Here is a 21,156-nt window from a genome sequence, read left to right on the forward strand (position 1 = left end):
CGCTACGCAAGGTCCACGGAGTTTACAGGAGAGAACCCAAGAGATCCCTGGTACTGCCTACCGCGACTACTACCGACTGCTTGCGCCGTCTACCTGCCTCGCCTCGGCCCTCTATGCACACCGGCACCCGCCCGCCACCTCATGACCTCGCCTCGTCCTGCTCGAGCGCCTCGTCGAGCCTCGCACTCGCCGTCTCGCCCTCTCCCTCGCCGTCCCCTTCACTTGCACCCTGCGCCTGCCCCGCAAGCAGCGCCTGCCGCTCGCCCCGCTCGCCACCCGCAGCAGCGGCGAGCTTGGCCTGGCGCTCGCGCCCGAGCTGCTCGATCGCGGCGAGCATGGCCGCGCGCGTCTGCTCGGCGAGGCGCGCAATGTCCTCAGACGACGACGTGAAGCCCTCGACCGAGATGGGCGGGAGCACTGCGTGCGTGGCCGTGCGGCGCGACATCAGTCCCGGTTTAAAAGAAAACTGAGAGAGTGAGAGAGAAGGCCGGACGCACCGCGGACGACAATTTCGCCGTCGTTGAAGCGGCGCGCCTTGGCGTGGTACACGTGGGCGTAGTTCTCGCACACGATGGGGACGATGGGGAGGCCCGCCTGGACGGCGAGGTGGAACGCGCCCTTTTTGAGCGGGAGCATGTTGGGCACGGCGCTCGCCGAGCGCGTGCCCTCGGGAAAGATGAAGAGCGACAGCGACTTGCGCTTCATCTCGGCGGCGACCTTGGCAAAGATGGCGATCGCGTCCGAGCGCTTTGCGCGGTCGATAAAGATGGCGCGCGAGAGCGTCATGAAGGCGCCGAGGAACGGCACGTACTGCAGCTGGCGCTTGGCCATGATGGTCGCGCTCTTGGGGAAGATGGCGCCGAGGTACAGGAGGTCGAGCATCGTCTGGTGGTTGCCGACGAGGACGGCGGGGCAGTTGTCGCGCAGGTGCTCCTCGCCCTCGGTGCGGAACGTGATGCCGAGCGCGGGCGCGACGCTGTACCGGAACGTGCGCGCGACGAGCCACTGGATGTCGCTGCGGCGCCCGGCGAGCGTCATAAAGAGGCTCGAGAGGACGCCGACGGCCGACGCGCCCGCGGCGCCGAGGAGGAAGGTCGTGAGGCGGACGTAGTAGCGGACGGGGGCAAAGACGCGCGAGAGCATGACGGCGGGGAGGACCGACGCGAGGGCGTACGACGCGGCGAGGACGGGGCTGCTCGACGGGGACGAGGCGGCGGCGGGCGCGAGGCGGGCGAGCGCGAGCATGAGCGGAGCGCCGAGCGCGGCGGACCAGAAGGCGACGGGAATGAGCCACTCGCCGAGCCACCCAGGCATGGACTCTGCGGCGTGCACGCGCAGGCGAAGACGAGCTCCCCGGGTTGCTCGGGGCAGAGTCGAGGGCTGCGGCGCATCGTTCGGGGCGCGACGAGGTGCCGAGCAGATTGCAGCACAGTTAGCGAGTCCGTGACAGTCGTCGCCGTGCACAGTGCGGGCGAGAGGAGCGGGAAGAGGACGAGGCGGGGAAGGATGGGGCGGAGGAATCCCAAGTCAGCGGCGGTCATCGAGGGCAGCGCAGGACCGGCTCAACTCGGTGCAAGAAAACTCACCGGAGCGGATTAGCGGCGCTCTGAGCCGATGCGAGCGACGAGGCAAAGCGGGCTGACGGCAAGAGAAGCGGGCGGCCCGGCGATGAGACGCATGCGGCTACAACGCCGGCTCGGAGGCTTTGCACTGCGCGGAGTAGACTCGGAGAGCGACAGTAGAGACCGGCAAAAGGCGCCGTTTTCGCGCTTCGTCGTTGCGAGCGAGCGAGCGAGGGTACAAGCACAGAAACGGAGGGGGATATCGACACGGTGAGGGGAAGGAGACACTGTCCCGAAAGCACGAAGGGGGGGGGGGACCGAGTCGAGAGACTCGGGGAAACAAGGGAGGGTCGTAACACAACGAGGGACGGGGGAAGAGAGGGGCACAGCCAAAAGCACAGCACAGAAAAGAGACCCACACACACACGCAGACCACCGAGCCACAACCCTCACGCACACTCCATCGCCGTGTCCTCCTGCGCCGTGCCCGCCCCAGCGCCCGCGCCCGCCGCAGAGGTGGATGGCAGCCCAGCGGGGCTCTCGCCGCCTCTCCGCCCGCGGTCCTCCTCGCGCCCCTTCTCGCGCTCGCGCTCCGCCTCGTCCGCCCCGCCGGCTTCGTCCCCGCGTTCCTCGTCGATGACGGCCTCGGCGGCGCTCGACGGCCCGGTAGAGGCGGCGGCGATGGCGGCGCTGGGGCCCGAGTGGGCGGGCGCGGGTGGGGGTGTTGCCTGGGCGAGCGACGAGCGGCGGCGGTCGGCCGTGCGGTATCTACACGAAAGGACGTCAGCTCTTGTGTGCAGCCAGAGAAGCGACACGAAGAGAAACGCACAGGCCGTGCCGCGTAATGTAGCGGATGACGACACTCGGGATCAGGTACTTTACGCTCATGCCCTTGCGGATGAAGAGGCGCACTTTCGTCGACGAGACGTCGTTTCGCACGGTTTGCTCGACCTGCGTGTGCGAAAGCGTCAGGGGATCGGAGCAGCAGCAGGGTGAGGAATGAGGCGAACCATGTGGATGTTGTGGCGATACAGTGCGAGCGGAGAGCGTGAATGCACGGATGACGACGAGAAGATGGTCTGGTCGAGCTCGCTCTCGGCACGCTCGATGATGTAGCAGCCGTAGATGCCGAGGATGTGGTGCAGCTGCGCGAGAGGAGGGAAGGTGAGTCGCCGAGTCCCGCGCGCGCGGGACAACACGAAAGGGGGGAGAAGCCGTAAACGCACGTCCTTGTCGGCCCATACGCCGGGCTCAGACATGGTGAGGATGAGGTCGCTGCCGGCGAGGAGCATGATGCGGACGCGCTTCTTCTCGATGCGGGTGCGGCCGGAGTGCGGGTCGGTGACGACGACGTCTGCGCCGCCGCGGACCGTGTTGAGCTCGTGGTCAAAGTGGTCGAGGACCTGGGCGGTCGGGAGGTAGCGGGGCTGGCGGGCCTCCCACGGGTCGACCATGAGCCAGTCGCTCGTGTCGGTGCACGCGAGGTCGCACATGGCGACGCGGTGCTTTGCCGACGCGAGGCCGAGCTTGTTGTAGCGGTCGTTGACGGGGCTCAGGTAGCCGCCGATGACCTGGAACTCGGTGTTGAAGTGGGCGTCGTCGCGCGCCATCTCGAACAGGCGCAGGTGGAGGAACGTGACGGGCGAGTAGGACCCGCACGCGACGAGGACGAGCGGCGTCTTATCGCCGGCGCCTGTTGCATCCAGGAGAGCGAGATCGTCAGTATCTCGCTGCAGGCAAGCGCGGGCGCGGTGAGGATGCGGCCGCGGACGGGTGCGGGCGGAGAAAGGGCGGAGACGGCCAACTGATGGCGCGATGCGGGCGAAAGGAGAGCAGCGACTGACCCTGTACGGGGGCGAGGCGGTGCGTCGGGAAGGTGTAGGGCCCGTCCATCGTGGCAGCGGGTGGTGCTGCGCCCGTGCGAGCGAGCGAGCGGCGAGGAGAGGGCGGAGAGATGAGGCAAGATCAAGCTGCGGGCCGAGGCGAGTCGCGTGGATCGAGGGCGGACGAGTCGACGATCCGAGCGTGCGAGGGTGCAGAGGATGCTGCGACGAAGAGCACCTCTCGGGGGCAGCTCTCTGTCGGAGCGAGTCGAGCAGTGAGCGAAGCGGAAGTTGCGGCTTCGCCAGCCGACGAGCGATGGAGGTCGAGTCTACGGTAAAGGTCTAGACTCTGCTGTGGTGGTTGCCACGTCAGCCGGAGCTTCACCTCGCGCTGCATCGCCTCGACGCAACCGGCGCCTCTTCCGCTCCCTCGCTCTCTCCAAGCACATCGTCGCAAGCGATGGGAGGCGCGACACCGCCAGAACCAGTGCACACAGCAGCAGCAACAGCAGCACCAGCACCACTGCCACCCACGCCGCCGCACAAGAGCGCATCGCGGCGGCTCCCACCCGAACTCGTCTCGCTCGTCCTCGAGCACACGCACGACTGGGAGCTCGCGCGGACGCTGGGCGTGCGCACGGCGCTCCCCGTCCCCGCGCCCTGGCTCGAGTTTGCCACGCCGCTCGACTGGGCCATCCTCCGCGCCGCGAGCACGCGGTCGCTCGTCCCGCTGCGCTACGCCCGCGCACACGGCGACGCGCTCCTGACGCAGTGGGGCGCACGCGCCATGCTCCGCCTAAGCCTTGTCGACCAGCTCGACCTCCTCTTCCGCGCCGACCCGCACCACTTCCGCGCCCAGTGCGAACACCTCCTCCCCGTCGTCGCCAGCGCCTGGGGCCGCCGCGCCGTCCTCGAGTGGGCAAAGGACTCGCCCCTCCACCTCCGCCCCGATGCAAAGACCACTGCAGAAGCCATCGACGAGGCGAGCCGCCACGGGCAGGTTGAGAGTGCGTCTCTCTCGCCGTCGCCACCCCTGCCTGGCGACCTTCTCGAACTAACGAACGTGCGCACCCGCAGTGCTCGACTTCTGGCTCGAGTCTGGCCTCCCTCTCCGTGCGTCCTGTTTCGTGGCGTGACTCTCGTTCTCACCGCTGATTTTCACGCACTACACAGACTACTCGGACGCGGCGCTCGACTCGGCCACGTTCAAGCGCCAGCTCGGCACGCTTGAGTGGTGGAAGAACAGCGGGCTACCGCTTAAGATTGGCTACGTTGTGCGTAGATCTCGACGTTGTAGCAATGAACTGCGCTGACCTTGAGGTTTATGGCGACCGCGCAGCTCGACTTTGCCTCGATGGAGGGCACGACGGGTACGTCCGATTCAAGCATCTCTCCCCACAAGATCACTCAAGCTGATCGAAGGCGCGCCTCGCAGTCTGCCTCGACTGGTGGGCTAAGTCGGGCCTCCCCGTGCGCTACTCGCGCACGGCGCTCTACACGCTGTCCAAGTCGGGCAACATTGCGCTGCTCAACTGGTGGAAGAACTCGTCCTACTCGCTCCTGTACGACAAGGAGGTCCTCGTCATCGCGACCCAGTACGGGCAGGTCGCCGCCCTCCAGTGGTGGGCCGACAGCGGCCTCGACATCGAGTACCGCTTCTTCGACATCGAGGAGGCGCTCGAGGACAGCGTCGCCAACAAGGAGGAGACGCAGAGGTGGTGGGAGGCGAGAGGCTACGACCCGGCGCTGTCGACCAATGCGTGGATGAAGGTGCGGAACCTGAACGACGAGGTGACCGGTGGCGTCAAGCCGCACTAGCGCGGCGCCTCGCTCCCTGTGTATAGTCTCCACTCATCTCATAGCCGTCACCTGCTTGTATCACATCCTTCCGATCTTCTCTCGTCGTCGCTGATCGTATTTCGCCCACTCTTCCTGTCGTATGCGCACACTCCCACCCTTCTCTGTTGCATTCAAATCAGCTCCTCGTACATGACCGCAAACATCTGGAGGGTATATTGCGTCGAGATGCGAGGTGTCAACGACGATGCGACGAAACTACGTGTGCCGGGATGCTTCTATGATCCCTCTCCACCTCCGCCGCGATCAAATGAGCTTGCGCGTCGCCTCCCACGCGTCGTCCCTCCTGCGGTTGTCCCTGAACCGGCTCGCGACCCACCCGACGACGAACGCGACGCCAGCCCACCCCCACTGGCTCCACGCGCCGCCGACGGCCTTGGCGAGGCTGTCCTGCGCGCCCTGGACGAGCTGCACGAGCTCGTTCGTGCGCGCCTGCAGGCTCGCGACGCCCGCGCCGTGCTGCTGCGCGCCGTGGTCGACCTTGCGCGCGACGCCCTGCACCTCGGCGAGGACCTTGTCCGCCAGCTGCGTCAGGTGCACGAGGTTGTCGTGCGCGTCGAAGTTGTCGTGGTCGCGCGACTGGATGATCGCCATCAGGTTGACCAGGTGCTCGTCGAGCGACGCGATGCGGCCCTCGAGGCTATACGGGCGCGCACAATCAGTTCATGCGGTCGTGTCAGCTAGATCCTGGGCGGCGAACTCACGCAGCATTGTCGCCCGAAGGCTTGTTGTTGGCGAATGCAGACGGCGGGGGCGGCATGTACTGCTGCGGCGTGCCGCGGCGAGCCACGTCGTTCACGGCCGTCTGCATGCTCTCGACCTTGCGTGCAAGGTCGTCGATGGCCTCCACCATGCGAGCTTGCGAGCTGGAAGCAGAAGCGGGCGACCGTCAGCAAGGGCGGACTGCACCCGAGGAAAAAGCAAAGACGCACAGGAAGATCTCGTGTGTCAGGCTTGTGATCTGCGGAGCCACCAAGTGTGAGCTCGCCGTTCCCGGCGAAGGCTGTCGGAAAGACGCACCGCCTCGTCAGAGGTACCCTCGAGCGGGATTTCCAGCAAAGGCTCGATGGGCTCGTCGGTCGCAACCGGTGCGTCCTGTTTCATAGCGTGATCAGCACAAGCAGCCTGCGGACGCGAGACTTGTGAATGGCGTACATCAGGCGAGCGGATCTCGAAGACGTCCATCTGCACAAGAACGGCTGGTCAGCTGGGCGAGACGCCAAGGACTGAGGAGAGAGGAGGCGCACCGCGTAGACGTCGATCGTATCCGGCTCAGTGTTGCCGCTTGCGAGGCCCGAGATGCCAAAGTATGCATTTTGCGGGAGGTTGACGCCCTCGAGGGTAAAGCAGTTGTGCTGCGCGAATACAGGAATGAGTGGACGGCGGGAAGCGGAGCGAAAGAGGTGAGAGGCGTACCTCGTAGTGACGCCCGGCTTTTGCGAGCGTCGTGTGCGGGCTCAAGTCGAGATCCACCTGCAACCGTAAGACGTCAGCAGCAGAGATGGACGTGAAAAGACGGGTCGCGCACGCGGATGGTGTGGTTGTAGTGTGCGATGCGAGCCCAGAGCAGGCCCTGGGCGTTGCGGAACGCGGCCTCGCACTCCCCGATCGCCTTGTCGAGGTACGCCGCCTCCTCCTCGCCCTTCGGGCCCTTGGCATGCTCCGGGTCGAGCCATGTCTGCGTCCCGTCGTCGATGATACCGCTCACAACGCCCGTCGCGCCGACGCCCCACGATGCGGGGTGCTCGTGCCCGCCGCCGTGGAAGTTGCGGTCGTCGCTGCGGCGCCAGACGGGCGCGGTGGGCGACGCGTCAAAGATGACGCCGAGGCCGTCGAACGTGGTGCGCGAGCCGAAGAGCGACAGGTCCTTGTCGTGCGGGTCGTGTGCGCCTTCGGGCATGCTCGGAGGTGGAGGAGACACCTTGGCGGACGGGTCAGACGAGATGGTGACCGGTCCAGGGAGGCCGCCCTGTGATGCGAAGAATGGATCAGCTCGAGGAGCGTGGGAAGCGGCAGCAGGCTTTGCGCACCTTCGTATACCAGAAGGCGAGTCCTCGCCCGCCCTTGTGCAGGCGCTTGACCTTGCCGTCGTGGTCGGTCTCGGTCATGCCTGACACTGCCGGGCCGTGGACGCGGAAGGCGATTTCGGCGATCCACTCCTTGGCCTTTAGGGCTTTGCGAGAGAAAACAGCACCATGTGCCAAGGGTACGGACTGCGGATGTGTGTCGTCTCGGTGTCAGCAAAGCGATGTGCGGGTGGAATGACGAGGTTGAACGAAGTGAGAGACTGACGGGGACGAGGCGGAGGAAGTCGTGCACTCCGGGCAGCACAGTCCTGCAGAGCGAGGCTGTCAGCTCGCTGTGCATGTCGGCGGCCCAAGTCCGGCGCTGCTCACGCATGTCCTGCAACGTCGTGGCCGGCTACGTTGCCGTCGGCAGAGACGCCCCGCCAGCTCGCTTCCTGCTCGTAGTGGACATTGGGCGGGGCCTGCCAGGCACTCTGGGCAGACACGCCTGCAGCGCCGGCCACGGCAAGCGCGACTCCGGCGGGCAAGAGCAACATGGTCCGATGCACGTGAGCGAGAGGAGCGACGGCGCTTCTTGTCCAGAGACTGCTCCTTGTGTTCCCGCTAGAGAAGCCCGGCTGCCGCACTTGGGCTTGCTAGAGCTGTACTGCCACGCTTGCTCCGCTTACGTCGCCTGTCCACGCCGCTCGCACCGCTTCCTCGCCTCATCGTCACTGCACGATACCCTCGTATGCTAGCTTGGCTAGACCAACTACTCCAGTCTGCGGCAGTCTGACATGTAAGGATACTGTAGCGTCGAAGAAGCAGCTCGCTGCACGTGCCTCGGACTTGCCACGGACTGCGCGGCCGTCTCCTGTCCATGGAGAACGTCGACCTCGCTTCGTCACGGACCTGTGCTGCTTTCCTTCCGTGCATTCTGCCACCCCGACGCTCCACATGGGCTTCTTCCTGCGGGGTCGCGTGCTCACGCATGTCCTCGTGGGCATCGGCATGCTCTGCTCGGGGTTCGCAACCTTCGTCTACGCGTGGCAGCTCTCGCGCAGCTGGCCGAACCCGAGCAACTTCACCAAGGTCATGAAGATCTTCGCCATGGTTTTCCACGCCATGTTCGCTGCCCAGTCGATCTTGACATGGCACAGCCTCCGCGTCTCGTCCAAGAGCCTGTCGTTCGGCTTGTGGACCGTCCTGGGTTTCGGCACCATCGTCCTCGACGGCTGGTGGTTCGGCTTGATGACCTCGCGCAACGGTTACAACGCCGTCTGCGGTGACGAAGACGCGCAGTGTGTCCGCAAGAACATCCTCATCACGTTCACCGTCTATCTCGCCATCTACGGCCTCTGTGCGTCCTCCCACACTTGCCTACCGCGCTGTGACTGACGAACGCACCCACAGACCGCCTCTACATCATCATCAGCGTCTTCTCCTTCGACGTCCACTACAACGAGATGGGTCTCCCGCCTCCCCCTTCCACGCCCACCGCCGCACCCACAACCGCCGCGACGCCCGTCATGCAGTACGCCCACCCGATGGCCGCCGCGCCGGGCGCGTACGGCGCGGCCATGATGCGCTCGCTGTCGAAGCGGTTCCGCCCCTCGCGCATCAGCCGCCAGCGGTGGGAGGAGCTTGCAACCTGGCGCGCTGCGGGCGACACGGGTCGCGAACGGGGACGGGGAGGGAGCGTCCCGCTCATCAACGTGAGCATGCACGAAGGCGACGAGGAGACGCTCGTCGGCAATCGGCGCAAGAGCAGGGAGGAACCGTATCGCGATGAGCAGTTCGCGGAGAGGCAGGTCCTCTTCGACGCGGACTCGCCAGCTCCGAGCTCCGTCGGCGGGGCGACGCCGCTCGGGGAGCGGGGGGATCCGCTCGCCGGTACGCGGAAGGACAGCTCGGAGCTGTCCTCGTCGTCGGACGAGCTCGAGTCGGACGAGGACGAGCAGGCGGCGTATGAGCAGCGGCGCAAGGAGCGCAAGGGCGCGTACAGGCAGGTGTGAAGCGCGGAAGACGTGTCGCGCAGCCGTCGAACTGTCTCTATCCTCAAGGGCGTATCACACAGACACTTCATAGCAGCGGGTTACGCCAACGACCCCGAGTTGCCCTTTGCTTCTCGAGACACGCAAAGGGAAAGCGCGAGACGTCAATGTAGCTCGAGAATCGCATGACCGGCACGACGAGCGAGACTAAGGAGAACGATTCTGGGAGGGACGCAGGACGAAACGAAGAGACGACAGGTTTCAAGCCGAGTAGTGCTTCGCACCCGCGCCCGAGACAACAATCGACGGCTGTGGAAGACCGAGTCAGCGCTCGGAGACTGCGCGCAAGGCCCGCAAGAACGCACAATGTCGGCGGCGGCCTCGAGGGTGTAGTCGTAGCCGAGGTCAGCGGGCGAGATCGAGCCGACACCGGAGAGGTCAGGTTTCTGCACGTCGCCGCAGGCGTCAGTCAGGCACACATGCGCAAAAGTAAGCCTTCGGTAGTAACGCACGCCGCTGTTCTCGTAGATGTTGTCGTCGTTGACGACGACGTATCCATCGTAGTCGGCGGTCTCGATCGGGTTCTTGGCGTTCTAGCAACGTGACGTCCAGTCAGTTCACATCGCTCACGGGGCAGAGTGAGCGGCGAACCGAGAAGTAGTTGCTCTCGACGAGGATCTCGGCGCCCTCACGCGAGTTGATGCCCGAGGCGTGGATGTCCTGGTAGTAGCTGCAGCGCACGGAAGACGTTCAGCACATGCGCAAGATGGCGAGCAAGGGGGGTCAGACGGACTTGTTGGCGATGTGACCGGTGCCGAAGCGCAGCGAAGGGAGGCGCGAGTTGACGTTGTAGAAGTGGTTCCACAGGTACGAGACGCGGAGGTGGCCCGTGTCCTCTTTGCCATTCTTCTCCGAGTGGCCGACGAGGCTGCGCAGCGCTTGATCAGCAAGCGCATAGCGACCGAGGAGCACGAAGATGCGCACGAGGTCTTCCACGAGTTGGTGAAGACGTTCCATGTGACCGAGACGAAGTCACCGGCGTGGGTGATGTCGAGCTGGCCGTCGTCTGCGGAACGAGGATCATCAATATCAGAATCAAAGTGAGGTAGAAACAGGGAGGAGACTTGCAGTCGTCCTTGCCGGCCTTCAGGTCTGACTCGAATGTGCAGTGGTCGACCCAGACGTTGGTGGCCTTCTACATAAGGGGGAATTTTGAGGTCAATTGAGGCAGCGGTGGGTAAGGACAAGCGCGGACGAACCTGGATTCCGATGAGGTCGGTCGGGGCGGGCGATTTGGAGAGCGAGAGACCGCGAATGATGACGTTGGACGTATCCTTGATGCGGAAGCCTGCGCAATGAGCTGTCAGCAACCGCTTCGAGGTCGAGAGCGGGAGATGCGAACGAACCAGAGCCGGTGAGTCCGTCCTTTCCGCCGCCGTTGGCAGGGAGGATCGACGTGTTGCCGCCTACGTCGACAGTGTCGCCGTCGCCCTTGATGATGCCGTCGATGAAGACGATGGCGGCGCCCTCACCCTTGACCGCGGCGCGAAGGGATTCAAGGTCCGAGACGGTCGTCTTGGTTCCTCCAGCACCGCCCGTCGTACCGCCTGCTCAGGGTCGAGTCAGTGGCTAGCACAACGAGCACACAAGGAGGCCCACGCACCGTTGAGAGAGGCAAAGCCGACGGGGCCGTCAGAGGGGACGACGGGGAGCGCGACGGCGCCATCTGTGTTGGCAGGAGGACGGGCCGACGACGACGTGGTCGACGCGATAGCCGACGTCGCGATGACGCTGCTGGCGGCTGCCTTCGAGCTGCTAGTTGTCGTCTTCGGCGACTCGTCCGACCCTGCTCCGCCCTGGACGCACTGCGAGTACCACGAGTTCTGCTCGACGCACGTCCAGTCGTCGGTGCGGCAAGTTGAGCCCGAGTACCCCTCGCCGCCGCAGCGGCCGTAGGGCTGGACGCAGTCGGCGCGGCGAGCGTGCTGGAGTGCGCGGGCGGGGAGGTGGGTCGACGCTTCGGCCAGCGAAGCGGCGGCGATGGCGAGGGGGAGGAGGGTGGAGAGGAAGAGCATGGTTGGGGCGGAGAGCAGCGAAAGAGGGACAGGCGGAAGGGACTTGCACGACCAGCGAGGCAGCGAGGAGGGGGCGGAAGGCGAGTACAGAAGAGAGAGCAAGAAGCAAGAGCGAGCCAAGCAGGCGGGTCGTCTCGCGCTGCATCGGACTGTCGGAAGAGCGACGCCGTCGGGCGCCTGCCCGCACCGGAATCTGGCTTGGTGCACGCCGCAACGGTCGGCGCGTCGGGGAGAAGACCGGAGATGCAGCCGTTGAAGTCTGCACGCCGCGTGGCTCGGCAAGCGCGCGGAGTTGCCGCTGTAGCACTGTGGGCAGCACCTGGAGAGCGCGTTGTGCAGTCCGCGCGCACGTTTACCGGCAGGACGCACCGATCGTGGGCGAAGAGAGATCCGAGCGAAAGACACGAGGACCGGGCGGCACCTAGCAAAGCCTTGGGAAGCGGTGAGAGCAAGCGCAGGTTAACGAGCACACTCTCAAGCGTTGGAGCGCAGGCAAGCTTGCACCCCAATCGCAGCTCGTGAGACTGGTCTCAAGCCGACGTCGTCGTCGCGGCCTGCGGACGCTCCCCTTGCTGTCGCCAACTTGCAAGGCCGATCGTTGTCGAGGATGCCGCAGGTTCTACTGGTCCGTACAAGCTCACTGTAGCCCTTTTCAGTCGCCCTCGCTGCGAGCTGACCGTGCATTGCCTCTTCCGCAGGACCTCCCGCCGCTCGAGCTGCTCGTCCTCGCGGCCGCCGTCCCGCTGGGCCTCGTGCTACTAGCTATCGCCATTCCTGCGCTCGCACGGGCGGTCCTGCCCAAGCGCTGGCTCGAAGCGCTCGTCTCGCTCGTCGCTGCACCAAACGGCGGAGTCGAATCCGATGATGTCGACGGCGGGGCTGCACGGCCCGAGACGAAGCAGGACGACCGCAAGGTCTTCATCTTGCTCGGACTGTCCGGCGCAGAGGCTGCAGCGTGGTCGGCGGGCGCAATGGCGCTCGCCGTCCGTTTCGCTCGCACGAGCACGAGGGGCAGGGACGAGTATTTCGCAGTGGGCGCGCTTGCAGGGATCGCTCTCAGCTGGGCGAGTGCTTCTGACACTGCAGGAGGCGCGCAAGGCGACGCAAGCTGACACTCGCGCTTCTGCAGATCGTCACGACTGTCCTTCTCGTTCCGCGGCGACTGGTTCCCACCGGTTTCGAGGCGCCCGCACCCATGCTCGCCTTCACCTTCTACCTCGCCCACCTCGCTTTTCTTTCGCTCCACTTGATCTCCCTCGTCCTCCATTTCCCGGGTCGCCTCAACTACGACCTCATCCTCACCGGCGCACATGCTCTCGCCCTCACGACCCTCATTGCGACAACGGCATCAATGCCGCTGAAGCTCGTGCGGAAGGCAGAGCATGCCGACGCGGCAGCCGCCTCCGAGGAGGACCCGGATGACGCCAAGGACACGATCGTGCTCGAGTCGCCGGAGAAGCGCGTCACGCTCGGGAGCTGGATCATCTTCTCGTGGGTCGAGGGCCTCATCAACAAGGGCAAGCAGCACCAGCTCGGCTACCGCGACGTGTGGAAGCTGCCCGAGACGATGCAGTCGGCGGGGATCAAGGCCGACGCGCAGCAGCTGCGCTCGCCGCGCATCGTCTCGCGCGTCTTCTTCAACAACTCGCAAGACCTCATCCTCTCGCTCACGCTCGGCCTCGCCTCGTCCTTCCTCTCGTACGCCTCGCCCTTCTTTCTCAAGCAAATCCTCCAGTCGCTCGAACCGCCCTCTTCCGCGCCGGACGCGCCCGCGCCCAACGACCCGACGCTGCGCCAGTCGGCCTACATCTACGCGCTCCTCGCGTTCGTCGCGCAGGTCTCGCGCGCTGAAGTCGACCTCCAGCAGCTGTGGCACGAGCGCCGCGCCATCACGCGCGCGCGCACCCAGCTCATGGGCGAGGTGTACGAGAAGGCGCTAAAGCGCCGCGACGTGAGTGCGCAGGTCGACAAGAACGCTAAAAAGCCCGGTGCGAGCGGTAGCAAGCCGGCAAGGGGAGCGAAGAAGGACGATGCAGCAGACGGCGGCAAAAAGGGCAAGGGCAAGAAGGCCATTCCCGAAGCGCGAGGATCGACCAGCACGGGCAAGATCGTGTCGCTCATGGCGGGAGACGTCAACAAGGTCGCGAACCAGCTCATGTCGCTGTCGTCCATCTTTGGCGCGCCATTCGAGCTCGTGATCGCGATCTCGTTCCTCTATCAGCTCCTCGGCTGGACCTGCCTCGTCGGCGTGACCGTCATGGCGCTCGCGCTGCCGATCAACCACTTCCTCGTCAAGCGCCGCCTCCGCATCCACCGCACGATGCTCTCGTCGCGCGACGCGCGCATGGAGATCCTCAACGAGATGTTTGGCGCGATCCGCTTCATCAAGTACTCGGCCGACGAGGACAATTGGCTTCAGCGCGTCTTTGCTGCGCGCAAGACGGAACTTGACTGGCTCCTCAAGACGCGAATGAACAACCTGCTCATCAATGCTCTCTGGAATTTCACTCCCGACCTCGTGCGTTCCATTGCACGTTCAACAGGTGTACTTGACTTACGGCGACTGAGTGGACTTCCGCCTGCAGGTCATGATCGTCTCTTTCGCCTGCTTTACCCTCGCCGCGCACCGCCAGCTCACCATCCCTATCGCCTTCACCTCGCTCGCGCTCTTCTCGATGCTCCGCGCGCCGATGACCATGCTTCCGACGTCCATCACTCAGCTTCTGCAGAGTGCGCTCTCTCTCTCTCTGCAGCCGTGCACGCGAAGAACTGACCTTCTACTCACGCAGCTTGGGTCTCGATCCAGCGCCTCGAGCAGTTCTTCGACGACGTCGAAGTCGAGCCGTGGGTGAGCGCACTGCGGCGCGAGGAGGACGCCTCCGCGCGCGCTGCGCACGAGAAGGATGTCGGGATCGACAAGGGCTCGCTCACGTACGACACCGAGCCGGCGACAGACGAGACGAGCGCGGAGGACGCCGAAAATGGCGCAGAGCTCAAGTTTGCGCTGCGCGACATTGATGTGCACTTCCCCGAGGGGAAGCTATCGCTCGTCTGCGGACCGACTGGCTCGGGCAAGACGTCCCTCTTCCTGGCTCTCCTGGGCGGTGCGCGGTGTCCCTTCGCCTATCCTCACGCTGGAGCTTCAGCTGATCCTGATGATGCAGAGATGACCTGCACGACGGGCTCCATTCACCTTCCGAAGGGTACCGCCGGTCTCGACCTCGACCCGTCTACAGGCCTGTACGCCGGGACAGCCTACGCTTCGCAGCTTCCCTGGCTGCAGCACGACTCGATCAAAAACAACGTCCTTTTCGGCTCGCCCTTCGAGCCCGAGCGGTACGAGCAGGTCATCGATGCGTGTGCGTTGCGGTCCGACTTGGCCATGTTCGACGCCGGTGACGAGACCGAGATCGGCGAGAAGGGAATCTCCCTGAGCGGTGGTCAGAAAGGTGCGTTCCACGACCTCACAAATCGAGCGAGCAGATCTGAATGTGCCTCCCGTTTCTAGCCCGTGTCGCTCTCGCTCGCGCCGTCTACTCGCGCGCCAAGGTTCGTCTTCTCTAGCCCGACACCAGGTTGGCGCTGCTGATTGAAGCGAACTATACAGACTGTCCTCCTTGATGACCCGCTATCGGCCGTCGACTCGCACACCGCACGCCATCTGTTCCGCAAGTGTCTTCGCGGACCGCTTCTCGAGAACCGCACCGTCGTGAGCTTCGACAGACCGCTCAAGTCCGCAGTGCGCTCTCCGCTAATGCTCCTTTGCATCACAGATCCTCATCACGCACCACATCTCACTGTGCCTCGCCTCGGCAGACTACGTCGTCCGTATGTCGGAGGGCCGTGTCGCGCTGCAGGGCCGCGTCGACGAGCTCGACAAGGCCGAACTTACAACCGAGCTCGTCGAAGATGACGATGCGGCCGAGGAGGCGGAGAGCGAGGACAAGGCGGAAGAGGCGAAGAAGGAGGGCGGGACGGTCGACTCGAAGGATGCGAAGGAGGCGGAGCACGCAGCGGCGCTGGCAATTCCGCAGCAGAGCGCGAGTGCGATTTCGTCCCCAGGCGCAACGCCAGGCACTTCGACGCCCGTCCCCGGCGCTATCGATGGTCCCAGTGCTGTCAAGCGGGGCGGCAAGCTCGTCGAGGAGGAGAAGCGAGCGACGGGACGCGTCAAGTGGAGCGTCTACAACCTCTATTTGCAGTCGGCAGGCTACACGACCTGGGTGGTCATGGTGCTCCTCATCTTTGCTGGACGGGCTGGACGTGTTGCCGACCGTGCCTACTTCCGCTGGTGGGGCGAGAGCGTGCGTTCTCGCTCGATCCTACAAAATGAGTCTTCCTTTAATACCGTGACACCCGCAGTACCGCGTCTCGGACAACCTCTTCCTGCGCCTCTTCTTCCCGGCGCAGAACCAGATGGTCCTGACAGGCTTCGACGCGCAAACCTTCGACCTCTCGCTCCCTTCTCCGCCTTCCGCTAGCGACGATGTAACCTTCTGGCTGGCCGGCTACACGCTCATCTGCGTCGCCAATCTCGCCATCACGGTCATCGGCATCCTCGCGGCTTTCCAAGGCTCGTTCAAGGCTGCGCGCACCCTGTTCAAGACGAGCTTGACCCGCGTGGTCTACGCTCCCTTCCGCTACTTCGACACGACGCCGACCGGCCGCACCCTCAACCGCTACTCGACCGACTTTACCATCGTCGACGGCAGTCTCACCGACGAGGTCCGCATCACCCTGACGCACGCCTTCAGCTTCCTCACCAACGTCGGCGTCATCGTGGTCGTCTCGCCGCGCTTCATCCCTCCCGCCGTCCTCATCATCTTCCTGTACGCCCGCTACGCCCTCATGTTTGTCAAAACAAGCCGCGACCTGCGCCGCCTTGAGAGCAACGCCCGCTCGCCCATCTTCTCCAAGTTCGGCGAGACTCTGCAGGGCATCGTGACGGTTCGCGCCTTTGGTGGCGAGCGACGCTTCCTCAAGGGTTTGTGGGACTCGGTCGATCGCATGCAGGCCGTGGCATACTCGAGCGCGATGAGCAACCGCTACCTCCTGTGGCGCTTCGACTGTGCGTAGCTCTCGCGCCCTCACAGACTCTGCGCGTACTTACCGTCCCGCTCAAAGGTCTCGGTGCCATTGCGGTGACCATCACGACATACCTCTCGCTCGTCAGCAACGCCTCGCCCGGCCTTTCCGCTCTCGCCATCACTTCCGCGCAGTCGCTCGTGCAGTCGGTGTACTGGCTCTGCCGCTGGTGGTCTGCGCTCGAGGTCGATCTCAATGCCGTCGAGCGCATCACCGAGCTACTCTCGACGCCGCAAGAACCGCCGCAGATCGTCGAGGGCAAACGTCCACCCGCGAGCTGGCCGTCCTCGGTCGGTGGACTTTCGGTCGAAAACCTGGTCGTCTCGTACGCAAACGATCTCCCGCCGGTCGTCAAGGACGTCTCGTTCGACGTCCCGCCGCGAAGCAAAGTTGGCCTCGTCGGTCGGACCGGTAGCGGCAAGTCGACACTCGCAACGAGTCTCTTGCGCTTTACCGAGCCGACCAGCGGTCGCATCATCATTGACGGTATCGATGTGACGACCATTGGCTTGCACGACCTGCGTTCTGCCGTCACCCTCATCCCGCAAGAGGCCGTGCTGTTCTCTGGCACGGTCCGTTCCAACCTCGACCCGTTCGGCCAGCATACAGACGCTGCATGCCTGGAAGTGCTCGACCGCGTCGGCCTGATTAATACCTCAGCTGCCGGTACGGCCCAGACCTCGCGCGTCCCGTCTCGTGCGCCCTCGCCTTCCCGCATGCCGACAACGGCACCCGCGCCCGTCGAGGCAGAGCCCGCAGACGGACGCCTCGTTGTCCCCGCAACCGCGAAGGGCACTGCTGGCGACCCGACAAGCGAGCTTGCCGACAGCGCAACAACGCAGACGAGCGAGGGGACGACCGTGGCCGGGTCAGCGAGCGTCGGCGTCGGACGTCTCAGCGTCACACTGGATACGCCAGTCAGTGCGGGCGGGAACAACTTTTCGGTGTGTCCAGCCTGTACCTTTCTTACGCTTGCGCCATACTGACGTCTCGCTCGCAGGCTGGGCAGCGCCAACTCCTCGCGCTCGCACGAGCGCTGCTGCGCAAGAGCCGGATCATCGTGATGGACGAAGCGACGGCTTCTGTTGACTTCGAGACCGATGCCAAGGTACGCTCTCTTTCCGCCAGACTGCTGGCTCTCAGTAGGCTCACTGTCCGCATTCCGCAGATCCAGCACACTATTCGGGAAGAGTTCAGTGATTCGCTCGTCTTGACCATTGCGTATGTCGTCCTCGTCTCTCTCCCCAGCTCACCGCGCTGACGAACTCTTGTGCAGTCATCGACTGTGCGTACACCATCAGTTCCCAAGCACGGATCCGTCGTTCCGTGATCGCTGACGTCTTCTCCCCAGACGCACCATCGCCGACTACGACCTCGTGCTTGTGCTTGACCAGGGCGAAGTTGTCGAGTACGACTCGCCTGGCGCGCTCATGCGCAAGAAGGACGGCATGTTCCGCCGCATGTGCGAGAAGGCGGCCGAGTGGACCGAGCTGCGCGCGATGGCCGGGTTGAGGCAGGGCGAGTAGACGACGGGTGAACAGCAAGTTGGCCTCGAGGTTTCAGCTTTGTCCTTTGCGCTTGCTGGCTACGTCCTACGCCTGCTTTGCTGGTGTTTCGGTGTCGAAATCTCCTGTCCTCTCGACGGATGGCCCGGACACTCCTGTACGCCCGTATTGCCGGACCGCTACGGGGGCTTGCTTCCTTTCCTCTTGGGCGCCGACCTGTCCCGATCTTCGACTGCTTCTCTGACGATTCGGACATGGCCGCCAATGACCCGGACCCGCTGCATCTTGCTCGAGCCCTTGCCGCATGTGTCGGAATCAGCTTCGTAGAGGAGGAGCATCGAGCTGGAGCTCAACTCGTACGTCAATCTGTGTCTGCACAATTCTTGAGGACTTCGCTAAAGCCTCACACCTGCGCAGGCCGGAGAGATGAAGTTGGCACATCATCTCGAGGCCCTCGTCAATCGTTTTCGCCTCAAATTTCTCCCGGTCCGAGCTCGGCAAAAGGAGTACGATACGAGGCGCGAAGGGATACATGTCGTCTGCGGCAGGGGGTCAGGTGCGCTTGTCGTCCCAGTCCTTGCTCGTGTAACGTGTTGTGCGCTTTACTCAGTTGTCCGTTTCGTGCTTCGCAGGCAGTGACCCGTTCACGGTCATTCTACCCAGCTTAGTACTCCCAGTCAGCCCCTGTTGGTCAAGGGCAGCCAACGCCTGGCAGTGCTGGCACGTCCCGCCCTCCGGGTCCAGCGCGCAGCAACCTGCTCGCCTGCCCATGGCCGGTCCAGCGCTTGTGCGCGCAGGTACACAGCCTGGAAGCAAGGGCGCATACACTGGAGAAGCCAAAAACTTCATCAACGGCGAGTATGCCAAAAAATACATTGACGGCGAGTATGGCCTGGGCGAGCGGTACACTCTCGACTCACGCAGCCGTACGTGCGGACCTGCAGCTCTGGTCGGACGTCTTTTACCCTTCAAGGCACTCTACTGACTTCATCTGATCGTCTATGCAGCGAAGTTGCAGGAGAAAGACGTCGATTTACAAGCGTTCAGCTTCGACCACAGCCGATTTCGTCGTTCTCAACCTCGACCAGCGCGACGTCAACGCCGACGAGCGCACCACAAGCTTCACGGACCGGCACGACACTGAATGGATGGTTCCCGTCGCAACGGTCACCTGGCACCTCAGGGTCCGCATGAGGGGCGCCCGAGCGTCGAGATACTTCAAACTCGTGTTCCTCCGGGACGAAGAGTGGGAAGAGGCCGTGCAGCAGGCGCGCCGATCGGAACAGGCCGCGACTCACCAGCACGACTCGCCTCATTCGCACGCCGAGCACGAGCCCGGTCATCGTCGACGTGGCGAGCGGGTCAACCCTTTTTGCCACTTCCGCTCATCGTAGCCTCCCTCTTCCCTCCTTTTTTCCCCTAGTATTTGACCTCTCTGTGCTCGTGATAAAACCGTAATCGTGCAAAAGAAAGCTTGCAGTGTCTGGTGCGAGCCCGCACACCAGAGCCGTCCTAGCGCCGGAAGAAGTGTCCCGGACGCAGCCGCCCCGCGCCGCTGCTCGTCTCGACCGGCTGGTCCGCCATAGCGCTGATCACCGTAGCCCTGGCCTGCGTTCCCGTTGCCAACGCCGACGTTGCCGACGCGGACGCTGAGCCGTTACTGTCCACCGACTGGCTCTGCGAAGGCTCGTTCCCGGCCGAATCCGAGCTGTTGCCGTTGTACTGGGCGACGAGCTTGGTGAACGAGAGCCAGTTGTCGCCAAATCGCTGATAGACGTCCTCCTTGTCGATCGAGACATCGGTGAGGAAGATGGCGGCCGCGGCGGGGACGATCTGCGAGACGGTCTCGGGGAGCTGGGCAGTTCCAGCGGAGCCAGTCGGGAAGTCGTGGATCATGATGGCCGAGGACGGGAGAACGGAAGAGTCGGGAAGGGACGAGGGGCTGGGAGGGCGGAGAAGCAGGAAAGCGCGCGGGGAAGTCAGGATCTGGACGCGCAAGAAAGCTAGCCGAGGCGCACGACGCACTAGTGATAGTCCTTGAAGTAGGTCTCGTACGGCACGACGATGTCGGCCATCGAGTAGAACGCCTCGTCGACCTTGAGACCCGGGTTCATGACGATCTGGCGGCGTACTCGCCGCTCAGCCAGCGCTTTGGGCGCGAGAAGCGAAGCCACGCACCGTGCTCTGGCCCTTCTCACCGAACGCGCTCCGCGCAGCATCTGCGTAGCCCTGGTAAAGCTTGTGGTTCTTGTCCGAATCCTCGTCGAGCACCTCGTCAAAGAAGATGCCGTCGAGCGCGGCCGTCTTGCCCGAGTCGTCCACCTTGATGTCCTTCCACGAGCGGTACTCCTCAATCTCGGCGAGGCCGTCTGAAGGCGTGCGCTTGCCATAGCCGGTGCGGACGTAGCCGATAAAGGTCGAGCCGGGGAGGAGGGCGCGCAGTTTCGGTACGCAGTACAGCGACGGGTCCTCTGGATCTGTGACCGGGCCGGAGTTCGGGTTGAAGATGAGGATGAACTCCAATGAAGGGTTCTGCGAGCTGTACGAGCGAGACGGAGGACAGCACGGAGGATCCGCAGGATGTCAGGAGAGGGCGGATGGGGCTGAAGGTGGTTTGATGCTGGAAAGAAACGCACGCAGCCTCCTGCAGTTCTGGCCAGCACGCTTCGCTGTACTCGTATAGCGGAAGGAGGATCTTGGTTGCCGAGGCGGCAGTTGCGACGGCCGCGAGGAGAAGGGAGCGAGCGATCATGGCGGGCAAGGCGAGCGAGTCGATGCGTCGGAAGGAGCAGAGCGACAGTCCAGCAAGCAGGAGTAGCAGGCTTCGACTTGTGCTGGCAGCGAAGGTAAGGGCAGAAGCAGCGAAGAGTCGAAGGAGAAGGTGCGCTGGCTCCTCAAACACCGCCCCCGTTCCCTCCTTCTGTTCCCGTGCGCACGATCGACGCTGACGGAGGCCAAAGCAAGCACCGCCTCGACCAGCGAGGGGGGGACCGAGGCGGTGCAGATGCGGAGGTCCAGACCGCGTGGACGACGGAAATGGGACAGGGCGGCGCGTGTGCAAGCGCGGGTGGTTGCGAGCGCGGCAGCGGCCCAAAGAGCGTGCAATCGTGCACAAACAGAGTTGGCCGTGCAGGACACGCCGTGGCGGAGGCAAGTGCGCAGGAGAAGAGCGGGAAGAAAGGAAAGGCGCAGAGGAATGGCGCCTCCCCGGAACACGACCCCAATACATTTGCCCCAAATACACTTGAC

The 21,156-nt window shown here is 64.2% G+C and overlaps 8 protein-coding genes across 8 annotated transcripts; 3 read left to right on the forward strand and 5 right to left on the reverse strand.

The window, feature by feature from the left end:
- Window positions 1-139: 139 nt before the first annotated feature.
- SLC1 (1-acylglycerol-3-phosphate O-acyltransferase SLC1) lies at window positions 140-1,314 on the reverse strand (the record flags this gene model as incomplete). Its single annotated transcript, XM_076652636.1, has 2 exons — window positions 140-417; window positions 498-1,314. The coding sequence occupies 2 exons, from the start codon at window positions 1,312-1,314 to the stop codon at window positions 140-142; spliced, it is 1,095 nt and encodes a 364-aa protein (XP_076501800.1).
- A 697-nt stretch (window positions 1,315-2,011) lies between these two features.
- Window positions 2,012-3,455, reverse strand: JCM10292_005032 (nicotinamide/nicotinic acid mononucleotide adenylyltransferase; the record flags this gene model as incomplete). Its single annotated transcript, XM_076652637.1, has 5 exons — window positions 2,012-2,330; window positions 2,392-2,513; window positions 2,573-2,707; window positions 2,789-3,255; window positions 3,407-3,455. The coding sequence occupies 5 exons, from the start codon at window positions 3,453-3,455 to the stop codon at window positions 2,012-2,014; spliced, it is 1,092 nt and encodes a 363-aa protein (XP_076501801.1).
- Window positions 3,456-3,845: 390 nt separating this feature from the next.
- On the forward strand, window positions 3,846-5,203 carry JCM10292_005033 (uncharacterized protein; the record flags this gene model as incomplete). The annotated part of the gene is made up of 5 exons (XM_076652638.1): window positions 3,846-4,392; window positions 4,463-4,498; window positions 4,559-4,659; window positions 4,725-4,755; window positions 4,821-5,203. 5 exons carry the CDS (start codon window positions 3,846-3,848, stop codon window positions 5,201-5,203), a joined length of 1,098 nt encoding a protein of 365 aa, XP_076501802.1.
- A 285-nt stretch (window positions 5,204-5,488) lies between these two features.
- JCM10292_005034 (legume-like lectin family protein) lies at window positions 5,489-7,805 on the reverse strand (the record flags this gene model as incomplete). Its single annotated transcript, XM_076652639.1, has 11 exons — window positions 5,489-5,882; window positions 5,947-6,108; window positions 6,175-6,203; window positions 6,263-6,337; window positions 6,398-6,427; window positions 6,490-6,597; window positions 6,659-6,715; window positions 6,771-7,211; window positions 7,273-7,455; window positions 7,535-7,577; window positions 7,639-7,805. The coding sequence occupies 11 exons, from the start codon at window positions 7,803-7,805 to the stop codon at window positions 5,489-5,491; spliced, it is 1,689 nt and encodes a 562-aa protein (XP_076501803.1).
- Window positions 7,806-8,205: 400 nt separating this feature from the next.
- On the forward strand, window positions 8,206-9,263 carry JCM10292_005035 (uncharacterized protein; the record flags this gene model as incomplete). Its single annotated transcript, XM_076652640.1, has 2 exons — window positions 8,206-8,608; window positions 8,662-9,263. 2 exons carry the CDS (start codon window positions 8,206-8,208, stop codon window positions 9,261-9,263), a joined length of 1,005 nt encoding a protein of 334 aa, XP_076501804.1.
- Window positions 9,264-9,503: 240 nt separating this feature from the next.
- On the reverse strand, window positions 9,504-11,317 carry JCM10292_005036 (uncharacterized protein; the record flags this gene model as incomplete). The annotated part of the gene is made up of 10 exons (XM_076652641.1): window positions 9,504-9,551; window positions 9,608-9,688; window positions 9,755-9,835; window positions 9,894-9,972; window positions 10,036-10,170; window positions 10,227-10,308; window positions 10,356-10,437; window positions 10,502-10,590; window positions 10,649-10,849; window positions 10,906-11,317. 10 exons carry the CDS (start codon window positions 11,315-11,317, stop codon window positions 9,504-9,506), a joined length of 1,290 nt encoding a protein of 429 aa, XP_076501805.1.
- A 607-nt stretch (window positions 11,318-11,924) lies between these two features.
- Window positions 11,925-17,928, forward strand: JCM10292_005037 (uncharacterized protein; the record flags this gene model as incomplete). The annotated part of the gene is made up of 15 exons (XM_076652642.1): window positions 11,925-11,942; window positions 12,016-12,300; window positions 12,447-13,835; window positions 13,903-14,047; window positions 14,107-14,421; window positions 14,482-14,766; window positions 14,826-14,866; window positions 14,925-15,026; window positions 15,091-15,621; window positions 15,680-16,385; window positions 16,442-17,346; window positions 17,403-17,510; window positions 17,571-17,623; window positions 17,679-17,687; window positions 17,754-17,928. The coding sequence occupies 15 exons, from the start codon at window positions 11,925-11,927 to the stop codon at window positions 17,926-17,928; spliced, it is 5,067 nt and encodes a 1,688-aa protein (XP_076501806.1).
- A 1,491-nt stretch (window positions 17,929-19,419) lies between these two features.
- Window positions 19,420-20,659, reverse strand: JCM10292_005038 (spherulation-specific family 4 protein; the record flags this gene model as incomplete). Its single annotated transcript, XM_076652643.1, has 4 exons — window positions 19,420-19,849; window positions 19,933-20,027; window positions 20,086-20,446; window positions 20,544-20,659. 4 exons carry the CDS (start codon window positions 20,657-20,659, stop codon window positions 19,420-19,422), a joined length of 1,002 nt encoding a protein of 333 aa, XP_076501807.1.
- Window positions 20,660-21,156: the final 497 nt, after the last annotated feature.

Source organism: Rhodotorula paludigena (assembly GCF_050403205.1).
Source record: "Rhodotorula paludigena JCM10292 DNA, Rt_paludigena_JCM10292v1_ctg84, whole genome shotgun sequence".
Classification (NCBI taxonomy): Eukaryota; Fungi; Basidiomycota; class Microbotryomycetes; order Sporidiobolales; family Sporidiobolaceae; genus Rhodotorula; species Rhodotorula paludigena.